The 15148-nt window shown below is 43.5% G+C and overlaps 2 protein-coding genes across 2 annotated transcripts in view; both read right to left on the bottom strand.

Annotated features, from left to right (window-relative positions):
* Nucleotides 1-521, bottom strand: part of LOC122562997 (uncharacterized) — a 73696-nt gene extending 73175 nt beyond the window's left edge. Inside the window, exon 1 of the mRNA XM_087973824.1 lies at nucleotides 480-521. The gene's annotated coding sequence lies outside the window, so the exon portion shown is untranslated. The remainder of the gene's footprint in view (nucleotides 1-479) is intronic.
* A 2438-nt stretch (nucleotides 522-2959) lies between these two features.
* On the bottom strand, nucleotides 2960-4885 carry LOC148145186 (protein SSUH2 homolog). The gene is made up of 2 exons (XM_087973795.1): nucleotides 4797-4885; nucleotides 2960-4007 (listed from the first exon to the last, which is right to left on the bottom strand). The coding sequence occupies exons 1-2, from the start codon at nucleotides 4883-4885 to the stop codon at nucleotides 2960-2962; spliced, it is 1137 nt and encodes a 378-aa protein (XP_087829921.1).
* Nucleotides 4886-15148: the final 10263 nt, after the last annotated feature.

Below are 15148 nucleotides of genomic sequence, written 5' to 3'. Positions count from 1 at the left end.
GCTCAACGAGCAAACCTACAACCTGATTGAGCAGTGTATTGAGAGAGAGCAGTCCAATACTGGTTGGGATAGGGCAGCATATCAATCAGAGATTAAAAGAAACCAAAGATAGATTGTGTGGAATTGTAGTATTGGTACAGGAGTGGAAGAGAAAACTTTGAGGGCAACTCTTTGGTTGTGCTTAGATGGAGAAGGTCGAAACTAGGTGAGTGCAGTCCAAAATGTCTGGACGCTCTAGTCAAGAGTTGAGAATGCTTGCTAGGAATGTGTAGAAGGAGCATTATTCTGTATCATAGCCCAGGCTGTATCCCCACCGAAGATTCCTCATAACTGAAACACAAAGTGCTGTTTTCTCCACCATTCACTTGCGGCATGAACAAACACAACATTCACAGGAGGAGAAAGCAGAAGACAGACAAAAGCAACAGCATCACAGTTAAACCAGTCGTCTACATGAGAACAGAATTAAATATTCTTACTGGAAAGAGAGCAGATCAGGCTGGAACTAACGTGAGCAGTTGGGCAAATGCTGCTTGAAGGCTGTTAAGGAGTAGGTTTCTAGGAGTTAACACAATGATCTGTTGCTGGGGGGAGGTCTCATTGTGATTCACTTCACACATGTATGGCATTGTGAGGTCAGCAGCTGGTATGGATGCCCTGCAGTGTTTTCTGGGAGTTGTGTCTGCCAGGCTGTCCCCAATGCCAGGAGGAAAGTCCCTGTAGAGGTCGGCAGGACTCTCAGTAACAATGAGCTGGTGTCTCTTCTGTGCTGCTGTGTTTCTGATCCCCTTGCTTCATCGAACCAATCTCACCTGCACTTCTCCTTTACTCACACACAACCTCACTGTTTGAGAGTTTGAAGAAGATTTTTTTTTAAGAAGTCAGTTTATTTTGTTTTTGCATATTTTGTGGAAGAGTAGTGTTGAGAGTAAGGCACCTGTCAGCCTTTTCCACATATGGACAACAGGTCTGGGGCCCAGGAGATAAAAATTAATCTTAAACACTTATACGGCGTATAAGCCGAGCTTGTAGCACTGAAGCTGAACAAATCACAAACTGGGAAAACACCTTAAAATGTGGCTTCATCAGTTAAATACACAAATGCTGTTTTAATAAGCACAGGCCAAGGTGTACAATAGTATGACAATCCAGGACCTGTCATCTCTAGGACACTGTCAAGCCTCAGGAGAAAAGCTGACCTGGGGAGGGTTCCCTGAGCTTGGGCTGGGAGGGCAGGTTTTGTTAGCTCTAGGAATGGCTCTTTCGCTGATTACTGGAGAGGGCTCTTGCAAGTAGCTGGAACCTCAGAGCCAGGTTGTATTATTGACACACCATCTAATATGGATGGAAAACTCAAGCAGCAACTGGAATAAAGCTTGTTAGTAGAGATGGCACTGCAGCCTCTCAACACCAGGGATACAAATTCAGTTCCAGCCTCGGGCGACTGTCTGTGTAGAATTTGCACATTCTGCCCGTGACTGCGTGGGTTTGCTCCGGGTGCACTGGTTTCCTTGCCACAAGATGTCTCAAGATGTGCAGGTTAGTTGGATTGGCCATGCAGGATTAAGGGGATGGGTTTGGGTGGAATGCTCTTCGGAAAGTCAGTGCAGACTTGATGGGCCAAATAGCCTCTTTCTGCTGTAGGGATTCTATGAAAATCATGTGGTGTGAAGGGGAAGTGGAGTTTATTGGGGCTGAACTTTAGTGGGCTGTAACAAAGGAAGATTTTCCCTTCTAACAGAGAAATTTGGTGATATTTACTCATCCTTTCTCTGAGTGACTTGGAGAAGTTGTCAGTTTAATGAGCTGGACAATGTACAGGGGATCTTTCTGTAAGGAGCCACACTTCTGTGAGACAGATGCACTGAGAGGGAAACTACAGTTAAAATACAAAAAAACATTGATTTATCTTGCTCCTTGAATTTATCCCTCCCTCTGTTACGAACTTTGCTTTTGTATGTATTTTATAAGAATGCATATAAGCGCTGTAATCTAACTAGACACAACAAAAACACCAGCATTTGTTCTCCATTCCATTGAATACTGAGGGCACTCTGAGGCCTGTGCTCCCACGCAGATTAATGTAAATCTAGTACACAGACAGATCAGGTTCAAACAGGTTGCTGGGGACAGGCCTGAAATACCCTGGGGATTCCCTGTGAATAATAACAACATCTTGCTGGGGATTGCCTGCAGTTCTGGAGACACCTCATGGTTAGCTTCCCAATCTTGACCCACTCCTGGAAGTCGTTGTGATTCTGTTCGCCGAGCTGGGAATTTGTGTTGCAGACGTTTCGTCCCCTGTCTGGGTGACATCCTCAGTGCTTGGGAGCATCCTGTGAAGCGCTTCTGTGATCTTTCCTCCGGCATTTATAGTGGCCTGTCCCTGCCGCTTCCGGTTGTCAGTTCCAGCTGTCTGCTGCAGTGGCCGGTATATTGGGTCCAGATCGATGTGCTTATTGGAAGCAGAAGCGGCAGGTACAAACCACTATAAATGCTGGAGGAAACATCACAGAAGTGCTGCACAGGAGGCTCCCAAGCACTGAGGATGTCACCTAGACAGGGGACGAAACGTCTGCAACACAAATTCCCAGCGCGGCGAACAGAACCACAACAACGAGCACCCGAGCTACAAATCTTCGCCCAAACTTTGAACTCCTGGAAGTCCCCTGTAAATCCTCCCATTCAGAGCATCCTTTTCCAAAAGCTGTGGCCCAGTAAAATTCAAAGGCATTAAACCAGAGGATGAAGACTATAGAGAGCCACAGTTTGGACAGCTTTAACATCATCCATTCCAAACTCCTACCAAAGTGCTTTGTTTTCCTTCACTATCAGAAAGCAGACACATCAAACACACAGGCACACTGATGTCCTTTTGTGCTTCCTTGTATTTTCCAATCTCACTGTCCTTTGCACATATGAGAGACATAGGGCACTGGTTATTGGTCCCTTCCTCATTTCAGGGCCACCAAGATTTCTTCAGGGGATAATTCTTAAAATAAATTTGCCGCTTGGTGCCATAGATCCAGAAGCGGCCGCTCAGATCCTCCCAGGTGAAGAGCACCTTATTGACAGGGATAGCCGTGAGAGTATGTTTCTGTTGGAGAATGCGGGAGTCAGGCCAGCTGAAGTGGGACTCCTGCACCAGGAGCTGTGAGGCCAAGTTGACTTCCTCCTCGGTGCAGGTGCTGATGGGTTTGACCAACTCTGAGGTCCGGTCATATATAACCACCCCGTGGGCCTTCTGCAAGATGGAGGTGGGGAAGTCCTCTTCAGCGATGAGCTTGTCCCGGCGCTGGGTCACGTACTCCACTTTCAGGTTGGTGAAGTACCAGACCTTACCCATGCCACCACATCGGAGACACTGGATGTGGCCAATAGCCGCACATCTCTCACAGTCAGTCGTGTTGTTCGCTGTGCACACTGGACACTGACTCAACATCCCACCCCTCTTAGACGAACTGGCTTTCCGGCAGGTGATTTCGCCAGAACCCCAGCACGTTGCACAAAGGACAAGCCCTCGGCCATAACAGCTGATACACATTCCTTTTTTGTCACTGTTGGGCATGTGAAAGTACTTGGTCTCATCTTGAAAATATTTGACAGGGAAACACTGTACCTCCCAGGCTTTTAATTTCTTGTTGGGTGGGAGTGCAGCCCCAATTATTGGGCTTTGCTGACAGGAGAACTTCAAAGCCCTTTGCTCAATAAAAGTGTCCAGAACATAGTAAAATATTATCGACGGTATGATCTCCTTAATCTCCATCTTCCGAGCCAATTCGTTTTTGTAGTGGAGTTTATGTCGCACCCAGGCCATCAGGGTATTTCTTACTTCCTTCTCAGTCAGGATCTCCGTTGATACAGAACTCACTGGATTCTGCAACTCATAGTCGTCAGGTTTTTTAATCACTCTGGGAGCAGGAATGTTGGTCCAATCATGGGTCTCTCCAGAGGTTGAATCAGTGAGTTTCTTTTCAAGCTGTGAGTCCTCTGACCACCTGAATATCCTTTAAAACAGAAGGTACATTGCATTACCACAGATAGTTCGAACAGAAACAAGCCATTTGGCGCAAATGGTCAGTGTGCCATTGAGTCATAGAGGTCTATATCTCAAAGCAATCATATCCACGCCAGTCAAAAACAACCACCTAACTATTTGAATCCCATTTTCCAGCACTTGGTCCATTGCTTTGCTTAGCTTGGCGTTGGAAGTGCACATCTAAATATTTCCTCAATGTTTTGAGAGTTTCTGCCTCTGTCGCCCTTCCAGGCAGTAAGTTCTAGATTCTCACCACCCTCTGGGTGAAAATGTTTCTCTTCACATCTCCTCTAAACCTTCTGTCCATTACCCTTAAATCTATCATTCCCTGGTCATTGATCCTTCCATCAAGGGGAAAAGTGTTTTTGTCCTGGCTACACCAGCCAATGCCCCTCATAATTTTATATATATCAGTCATGTCTCCTCTCAGTCTCCTTTACTCTAAAGGTGACAACCCTAATCTGTGTAATCACTCTAAGTAACTGAAACTCTCCATCCCAGGCAGCATCCTAGTAAATCTCCTCTACACCCTCTCCAGTGCTATCACATCCCTCCTACAACGTGGATTTCACAACTGCACACAATAATCTGGTTGTGGCCTTGCTAATATTTCATATAATATAATGCTAATTTCATATATTTCATCACCTCTCTTCTCTTAAACTCTGTGCCTCGGCTAATAAAGGTAAGTATACCATATGCTTCCTTAATAAAACTATCCATCTGTCCTGAAGCATTAAGGGGGTGCTGTACTTACCCAACAAGGCCCCTCTGATCCTCAGTGCTTCCTAGAGTCCTACCATTCATCATGAACTCCTTTGCCTTGGTTGTCCTGCTCAAATGCATCATTTCACACTTATCTGATTACATTTTATTTTCTTCTATTTACCAACATGCCAATGTTAATGCTCAACATGAGTGCCCTCCTGTCCCACCTCATCAGCATTATGCTTCCACTCCTCCTTCTCGCCCCATGTGCTTGTTCAGTTTTCCACTAAATGCACCAAAGCCACTTGTCTCCTTGTGACAGACTGTTCCATGTTCTTACCACATTTTCCCCAATCATCAAGCACTTCCGAACATCTTGGAAGATTCTCTTCCCTATCTCGGCCTCAAAAGAACACAGAGCATCTTTGTACTGACTGGCCACATTGTGGGCCTCAGCTGCTGATGACACAGCAGATTATGATGTCATGGCTACCCCTCCTACCACACAGACTGACATCATGTTGGCACTGTAATATGCCAACCAGACCACTTGTTACTCTACCCGGCAGCATGTCAATGGCTGCAATTCTAAGTCGTTAATCTGCTCAGTAATGGGTACCAGCATCTTCCAGCTGAGCCTGTTCTCCATGGATTCAAGCCTTCAGCAAATCCCATCGCCAAAGAAAGCACCAGGTACAGAGTGAATCACAATGACATGGCCAGTCCCAGATCCCAATTTCACCTCATCTAGAAAGTCAGTGAAATACTAAATGAATAATCAGCGACAGGATTCCACATGGAACTTCCTGATGGTAAATACACTCCTTCTGATGTGTGGAGGTAACTACACCAACTTTGATGGATGGATAAATACATTAATCCTGATGGACTGGGGTAAATGCACGAACCTTAATGACCTGGGGTAAATACACCAGCCTGAACTGTCTAGGCATAAATACACCAGCCCTAATAGCCTGGAGGTAAATACACCAGGACTGTCTGTCTAAGGGTAAATTCACTAGGCCTCACTGCCTGGGGGTAAATACACCAGCCCTAATAGCCTGGAGGTAAATACACCAGGACTGTCTGTCTAAGGGTAAATACACCAGGCCTGTCTGTCTAAGGGTAAATTCACTAGGCCTCACTGCCTGGGGGTAAATACACCAGCCCTAATAGCCTGGAGGTAAATACACCAGGACTGTCTGTCTAAGGGTAAATACACCAGGACTGTCTGTCTAAGGGTAAATTCACTAGGCCTCACTGCCTGGGGGTAAATACACCAGCCCTAATAGCCTGGAGGTAAATACACCAGGACTGTCTGTCTAAGGGTAAATTCACTAGGCCTCACTGCCTGGAGGTAAATTCACCAGCCATGTGTGTTCTAGAGGTAAATACACCAGCCCTAATAGCCCAGAGGTAAATACACCAGCCCCATCCGTTTAAGGGTAAATATACCAGTCGTGTCTGTTTAAGGATGAACACATCAGCCCTAATAGCCTGGGGGTAAATATACCCACTCTGGCTATCTAGGGTAAATACACCAGGCCTAATGCTTATGGGTATAGACCAGCCAGATTATCCGGGGGGTGAATACACCAGCCTTACAGTCTAGGGGCAGATACGTCAGACTTGATAGTTTGGAGTAAAGACATCAGTGCTGATGGCTTGTGATAAATCCTTTAATTGTGAAAATTTGGGGACAAATTCACCAGCCCTGATGATCTGGATATTATCTGAAAAAAGGCTCTACGGTAAAGATGCAACGTCAATGACTCAGTAAGGAAGTTAAGAATGAAGAAAAGTCATACAATTCTTGAAAAGTTAGTTATAGACCAGGAGATTAGAACATTTCCAAAAACCATCAATGTATGAGTAAAGGAAAGGAAAAATTAGAGTATGTGGGAAAACTGACCAAAATATAGAACAGTCAGTAAAAACTGCTAATCAGTTCTCAAAAAGGGAAAGAAAGCATTGATTCTTTGGAATGTCTGATAGGAGAATTTATAATAGGAAATGGTAGAGACATTGAGCAAGTGTTTTGTATCCATCCTCACAGTAGGAACACAGCCCAAGAATATGATAAAATTAAAAGAGAAAAGAACTTAAAACAATCAGAAACAATAGACAAAAAGGAAACTTGAAACTAAAGGTCAATTAGCCCCTGGAGCTGATGCTCTGCATTTTCGTGTCTTAAAAGGAAGGTCTGCAGAGATAATCGACACATTGGCTGCAATCGTCTAAAATTCCCAAGGTTCTGGAGATATTCCATGGACAAGAAAATTACAAATGTCACATTTTCAAGAAATGAGGGAAGTAGAAAGCAGACAACTTCAGACCAGGTAGCCTGACCATCTGTCAATGGAGAAATGCTAGAATCTATTATTAAGCAGGTAAGAGCAGGACACACAGATAACACAGGCAGGCAGAGTCAATGCGGTTTTGTGAAAGAGAAATTCATTCAAAATCCTGGAGGATGTGAGAAGTTGGATGGAGAAAGGGAAGTCAGTTGTTGTAGTGTACTTGTATTTCTAAGAGGCATTAAATAAGGTGTCACATTAAATATTATGCAGAAGATAGGAGCTCCTGTTGAAACATTGCCATGAATAGATAACACAACAAGGTTTGTTTAACGAAACATTATATAGGACAAACAGGCAGTCAATTAGCGATCCACATTCATGGACAACAACTAGCCACTAAATGCTACGACCATCTAGCCCTAGTATGTATTCACACAGACGACAAGGACCACAAATTTGACTGGGACAATACAACAATAATAGGTCAAGCCAAACAGAGGACAGCTAGAGAATTCCTAGCAACATGGCACTCACCCACAGACTCCATCAATAAACACATTGACCTGGACCACCCATGTCCCGGCCACTGCAACAAACCACTTGAAACCCCCCTGCAGCTAGAAGCAACGAATGAAACCACATAAACTCCAACCAACACAGTACAGCAGTGCTTCACAGGAGGCTCCACTGAGGATGCCATCGAGAAAGGGGACAAAATGATTGCAAAGCAACTTCCCAGCTTGGTGAACATACCCACAACAATTGCACATAAACCAACTAACTAGAAACAGAAATCAAGATAAATGGGTCACTTTTAGCATAGCAAACCATAATTAATGGAATGCCACAAGGATCAGTGTTGGGATCTCAATATTTAATCTGCATTAATGTCCTGAAAGAAAAGACTGTTTATATTAAGGGCAAATTGGCTGATGATATATTGGTGGGGAGGAAGTAAATTTCCACAAGGACATAAATAGTCTACAAAAGAATGTAGATTCATGACATGTGTGGGCAAAAAACATGGCAGGATGTTGCACAGAAGGAACGAGCTATCTTTGTAAATGAATCATAAACGGGAATATGGCATAAAATGTCATATCAGTCTTTATTACAGAGGGACTGGAGTATACGATTATGGGGATATTGCTGCAGTTCTATAGGTGTAAGATCAGACCCAGTGCATTATGTATGGGGTTTGGTCACTGTATTAAGGAGGAGTAGACTTGCATTGGAAGCAGTTCAGCCAAGGGTCACTCAGCTGATTTCTGAGGAGGTGGAGTTTGAAATGTTGGGCCACAGGGCAGTGGGGTTGATTGGTGCCGAGATCAACCACACTGCCCTGTGGCCCAACATTTCAACTCCCCCCCCATCTCTGCCGAGGACATGGAGGTCCTGGGCCTCCTTCACCGCCGCTCCCTCACCACCAGGCGCCTGGAGGAAGAACGCCTCATCTTCCGCCTCGGAACACTTCAACCCCAGGGCATCAAAGTGGACTTCAACAGTTTCCTCATTTCCCCTTCCCCCACCTCACCCCAGTTCCAAACTTCCAGCTCAGCACTGTCCCCATGACTTGTCCTACCTGCTTATCTTCTTTTCCACCTATCCATTCCACCCTCCTCCCTGACCTATCACCTTCATCCCCACCCCCACTCACCTATTGTACTCTATGCTACTTTCTCCCCACCCCCGCCTGCCTCTAGCTTATCTCTCCACCCTTCAGGCTCTCTGCCTTTATTCCTGATGAAGGGCTTTTTCCCGAAACGTCGATTTTCCTGCTCCTCGGATGCTGCCTGAACTGCTGTGCTCTTCCAGCACCACTAATCCAGAATCTGGTTTCCAGCATCTGCAGTCATTGTTTTTACCTAATGTGGAGTATTGTCCCATGGTGCAGGAGTCTAAAACCAGGGCACACCGTGTGAAAGTTAAGAGTCTCCCATTTAATGCTGGGATGAGTCATTTCTCCTTTCAGAGAATCATTAGGTTTTGGAATTCGCTTCTACAGAGAACAATGGAGGTGGGATTATTGAATATATTTAAACTGAGTTAGACAATGTTCAACCAGCAAAAAGAAGCCAGGCCACAATCTGGCACAACTAAATGAAAATGGTATAGCACTCTTGAAGGCGCGCATCAGAGAGAGAAAGAAACTACAAGGAGAGGAAATCTTGACCCAGAAATTTATCCAAAACTCAATAAACTTGAATGCACCAGAACTGTCTGTGCACAGATCAGCTTTACCAGATACCCATGTTTCTGTTGTGGTTAACCCTTCAGTTGTTTGATGTTTGTTGTCTGTAGACTATTTTCTGTGCTTAGACAGACTTGTGAGTGCAATGACAGAGGAAGAGAAATGGCAAGTATTCCACATACATGCTTTAGTGGCTTCTGCCTCCAAACTGAAAGCCGCTATATACATGTTACGTCTTCATAGAAAGTCACATTGAACAATGTATAAGTTAGTTTCTCCATCTTTGCAGAAAACAAATTGCATGCAGTATCATTTGCAACCCAAGTTATCCAATATGCCTGGTATATAAAGAAATGATCAGTTATGGGGGAAAGTTGTTTGTTCATTTATCCCATTTTTATCTGTATCTATGCATGAACTTTACTCAGAGTCTCAAAACATTCAGATCTTCTAATGGTACACATGTGAGTTACTATTGGCTGTTCATGTGTTGTCTGCTGGTTTGTGGGTCAATGGTCCTTTTCCAGCTTCAGGAACGTTAGTCAGATTGTGTTTGCCCTTGCTGCATGAAAATTGCTCCAAGTCCTGTCTTTCTGGCTTGACTCTACAGAATGCTTCCATCCTTGGTATTGTATTACCTCAGCGTTTGCCTCATTGTCACTAATTGTTTGATGCAAATGAAAGCTGTTGCCAGTTCTTTGCCCCATGAGTTTGTTTGTAGTGGTTCACGTTCTAGTGATAAATTAGGTAAGAGCGTTACTGAATAGTTCATAAATCCAACAAGTTGTTGCATTTCTATCACATCTGCTGGTTGCTGCATCTCTGCTACAGCTCTCATGATCTGTCAATGTATGACCATTGTACATGAGTTCAAGCATCTTTAATTGTACATTTTTCTTGTTCCACTTTCAGGTTTCTGTGGTGAGTTCTCAGTAGCATTCAAAGTTGATTTGGATGGCAGTCTCTGATAGCTTCTTCCATTATATTTCCATTTCCATAGACCAGCCAACCATCCAAGGTCATTTCAACAGAGATCATTGATGGTATTGTCCTTTTTGCTTTAGACCCCTCAGGGGAAATGGAAATATCAAATGGCTTTCAGAAACAAAACAAAGAGCTGTAGGAATTTAATAAAAAACATAAATTGCTAGAAAAACACAGCAGGTCTGGAAGGATCTGTGGAAAGGAAACAGGGTTAACATTTTTGGTCCAGTAACCCTTCTTCAGAACCAACAGTATTGGGGAAAGGGTTGGTATATACGCTGAAGAAGGAGTAGGGGGGAGGGGGAGGGGCAGGGAGTGGGTCTAAATGGCTTTCAGAATGTACTTAGAAGCTGACACTCACACCCTGCTTAACTTGCCAGGACCATTTGCATTGGAAAGGTGGCAAAATCCCATCAATGGTTGGCATGAGGTAGTGAGATCACTTCAAAGTAGCAAAGTCCTGTTCGAGTATAAATCCTGGAAACAGGAATCTCTGTTTATCCAGACCTTGTTGTCTCTGGATCGTTGAAAAATAGACATGACCTGAAAGTCCTGATGTCCTGGCAAGGCACAAGTTAACAGAGAAGATTAAACTTCCAACATAAATTTACCTAGCAGCAAGGAATCCTCCCATAAAGTCATCACCTCTGAGTTGGACTCAGCAACTTTGAAGGATTCTTACTCACTTGTCTGGAAGGTTATTCATGAAAAGTTAGATTAAATATTGCCCTAACTCCTGGCTAGCTATAAATGTGTGAGCTTGTTGGAGGTCAACCATATCCATCTCCAGGACTTCTTCAGGATAATGTCTTCGGCCCAACCATCTTCAGCTGCTTCATCAATGACTTTCCCTCCACCATAAGGTCAGAAATGGGGATGTCCACTGATGATTGCACAATGTTCAGCACCATTCGCGATTCCTCATAAGTTGAAACAGTCCATGTCCAAATGGAACAAGATTTGGACAATATCAAGGCTTAGGCTGACAAGTGGTGAGTAACCATCATGCCACATAACTTAAGGCAATGACCAAATCCAACAAGTGATATTATTGCTAGACAATTAATCTAGAGACCCAGGTAATGTTCTGGGTCAAATCCCACTGTGGACGATGGTGGAATTTGAATTCAATAATAATTTGGAAATAACAGTTTAATGATGACCATGAAACCATTGTCAATTGTCAGGAAAAACCCATCTGGTTTACTAATATCCTCTAAGAAAGAAAATTTACCATCCTCACCTGATCTGGCCCACAAGTCACCCCAGAGCTCCTATGAATACTGAATCTACAAAACAATATGTGTTGGTGATGGGGTAATTGACTTCCACATGCAATCCACATGAAACAACAAATGTACTTGTGACCAACACATCAAAAACAAACTTCAATTCCATGCATTAGGGAATGAGGAACAGTGACTGGAACTTGGAAGATGACACAAACCTCACCAGTCCAATATGAATCAGCTATTGGAGATCCCAAGAGTTTTCACTGAACTTCACTCTCTAACACAGAGTCACAGGCACAGCTTTGTTCACCATCACTCGAGTACAAGGGATACAGATGAAGAGACCTCAACAGTCTCATCACCACATTATCCCATCATAGTTAGATGGCAACAAAGAGGAAGGTGAGATGCTCTATACTGAAGAGATGAACGTCAGTAATTATAAAAATCCTCTCAACAAGCTAATTACGTGAAGCCGCAAGCCCAAGTTTTAAACGTCAGTCCATTGTCCAAAGGTTATTTCTGTAACTAGGGAAAATGGCCACAGTGAACCCTTAGATATGACACACCTTGTAGGAAGAACAATTGTCAATCTTTGTTAATAAGTCCAATTCTGCAAAGTTCTCCAGGTACACCCTCACCAAGAAAGCGAATGTCTGTCTTTCAATCTATCTGTTTGGTGCAAACTCCTTGAGCCAAGCTCAGCCAAACCTGGTGGAAAAGTACTCTGGACCGAGGGTCATGCTGTAGGGGAGTTAACTACCTGCATAAAGAGCCTGTGGACTATGTACACTTTTCATATTATACAACAATTTTCACTGTATTTTTAACAATGTACATGTGACAATAACTAAATCAAAAACAATGTGTCCCTGTGGACCCAGTCACTCAGAAGTGCTTGCCAAAACTACACATTCTAAGAATGAATGTGACTTTCTTTCAAGTTTTTTTCCTCTTGCATTTCACTAGAGTCATGGAGTCATAGAGATGTACAGCACGGAAACAGACCCTTCAGTCCAACCCGTCCATGCTGACCAGATATCCCAACCCAATCTAGTCCCACCTGCCAGCACCCGGTCCATATCCCTCCAAACCCTTCCTATTCATATACCCATCCAAATGCCTCTTAAATGTTGCAATTGTACCAGCCTCCACCACTTCCTCTGGCAGCTCATTCCATACATGCACCACCCTCTGTGTGAAAAAGTTGCCCCTTAGATCCCTTTTATATCCTTCTTCTCTCACCCTAAACCTCTAGTTCTGGACTGATCCTTGTGGCCTCCAGACTGAAAAACAACCCTCGACCACCACCCAGTGTGGACTTGTTGGGTCGAAGGGCCTGTTTCCACACTGTAAGTAATCTAATATCGATCACACCTACTGCTCTGCCCTCATCAATCCTCTTTGTTACTTCTTCAAAAAACTCAATCAAGTTTGTGAGACATGATTTCTCACGCACAAAGCCATGTTAACTATCCCTAATCAGTCCTTGTCTTTCCAAGTACATATACATCCTGTCCCTCAGGATTCCCTCCAATAACTTGCCCACCACCGAGGTCAGACTCACTGGTCTATAGTTTCCTGGCTTGTCCTTACCATCTTTCTTAGATAGTGTTACCACATTAGCCAACCTCCAGTCTTCCGGCATCTCACCTGTGACTATCGATGATACAAATATCTCAGCAAGAGGCCCAGCAATCACTTCTCTAGCTTCCCACAGAGTTCTAGGGTACACCTGATCAGGTCCTGGGGATTTATCCACCTTTACCTGTTTCAAGACATCCAGCACCTCCTCCTCTGTAACATGGACATTTTGCAAGATGTCACTATCTATTTCCCTACAGTCTATATCTCCCATATCCTTTTCCACAGTAAACACTGAAGCAAAATACTCATTTAGTATCTCCCCCATCTCCTGCGACTCCACACAAACGCAGCCTTGCTGATCTTTGAGGGACCCTATTCTCTCCCTAGTTACCCTTTTGTCCTTAATGTATTTGTACCAACCCTTTGGATTCTCCTTAACCTATTTGCCAAAGCTATCTCATGTCTCCTTTTTGCCCTCCTGATTTCCCTCTTAAGTGTACTCTTACTTCCTTTATACAAGGAATCACTCGATTTATCAGTCCTACCTTGTTCTCTGCTTTGTTCCTGCCTGCCCTGACTGTTTGACTCTCTTCTTTTCTCAACTGTACCAGTCTCAGGTTGATCTCTTTCCTCACTATCTCCCTGGGTCCCATCCCCCCACCTTACTAGTTTAAATCCTCATGAGCAGCTCTAGCAAATTTCCCTGCCAGTATATTAGTCCCCTTCCAATTCAGGTGCAATCAGTTCTTCTTGTATAGGTCACTTCTACCCCAGAAGAGATTCCAATGATCCGAAAATGTGAATCCTTTCCCCATACACCAGCTCCTCCGCCAAGCAGTCATCTGCTCTATCCTCCTATTCCTGCCCTCACTAGCTCGTAGCACCAGGAGTAATCCAGATATTACTACTCTCGAGGACCTCCTTTTAAAATTCCTGCCTAACTCTCTGTAATCTCCCTCCAGAATCTCATCCTTTTTCCTTCCAATGTCATTGATTTCAATGTGTACAGTGACCTCCTGCTGGTCCCTCTCCAGTTTGAGCACATTCTGCACCCTCTCTGAGACATCCTTGATCCTGCTTAGATTTCTGAGCCCTACACTTACTTTCTTTGAGGGAAGAGGTTTGTTCTGAATCCTCTAGGTCTCCAATTGGAATTTCATCTTCCTCTTACACCCTGACACAGGTTAATTCATTCCTAGTTCTCTTTCACTAAATCACTATTTGGTCTTTATCCAATTTAACGTATTTTTGGGAGTTGTACAGAGGGAACTTAAATATGTATGAACCATTTACATTGCAGATCATGCCATCCTTGAATAAATGCAAAGTACTGAAATAAAAACAAAAGTGCTGGAGAAATATTGCAGGTCTGGCAGCTTGTTGGAGAGAGAAATAAAGTTAATGTTTCATGTCTGACATAAAAGTTCTCCAGGACTCTGCACAATGGTTCCCAAATCCGTGTTCCTTCAGGATATCTGTTTTTATATCAGTGACGCCCTTGTCATAATCAATATCGAATTTGGCACTTCCTTCTTCCCTCCAACAGAAACGAACATTAAACGTAAATAACGTTTACAAGGAATAGAAAACAGACACAAGCTTAAAACATAAAGCAGAAAATTCTGCAGCTTTTGCTTTCGCAACATGAACAGCACAGCTTGGCAAAGCAGCTTATCACACTTTGACCAAGTTCATAACATGAAAGCGCAAGATTAATATCCTTTGTTCCTTGCTTCATTACAAGAAATCATTTCTTTGGGAATCCCCTGAATTTGTTAACCGAGGCATTTCAATTTGGAGTAAAAACATTTTCATGGCCAGGCTAAGAAGCAAAGCAATTCTGTCGTTTGTCAGTCCCTACAGAATGCCTCAAATTGCACACTGTTAATATAACATTTGCAGACACTAGAACTAAATGTTGATTATGCAGATTTAGTAAAACAATAGCCTCTCTGCAAACTTATACATAATTCATTGAAGCTTTATAAGATTTCTATGAAGGAAGGCCTTTTATTAGCTCTAATTGACCACATTCGCTTTTTCACCTTATCTTTGCTTGTCTATTTCTTGTCAAAACCTCAGAAACTTCTCCAGCTCATGGTATGGA

Source organism: Chiloscyllium plagiosum, unplaced genomic scaffold, assembly GCF_037043375.1.
Source record: "Chiloscyllium plagiosum isolate Xiang-an unplaced genomic scaffold, Cpla_swu_hap1 HiC_scaffold_26, whole genome shotgun sequence".
NCBI lineage: Eukaryota > Metazoa > Chordata > Chondrichthyes > Orectolobiformes > Hemiscylliidae > Chiloscyllium > Chiloscyllium plagiosum.
The sequence above is the reverse complement of the archived record's forward strand: the minus strand, read 5'-3'. Positions and strand labels throughout refer to the sequence as shown.

Bases quoted from the DNA above. Each gene is read 5' to 3' on its own strand.
- LOC148145186 (XM_087973795.1), bottom strand. From the start codon at position 4,885: ATGCATTTGAGCAGGACAACCAAGGCAAAGGAGTTCATGATGAATGGT. The intron at 4,008-4,796 runs GTAAGTACAGCA...TCTGTTTTAAAG, and splicing joins GATCAGAGGGGCCTTGTTGG to GATATTCAGGTGGTCAGAGG.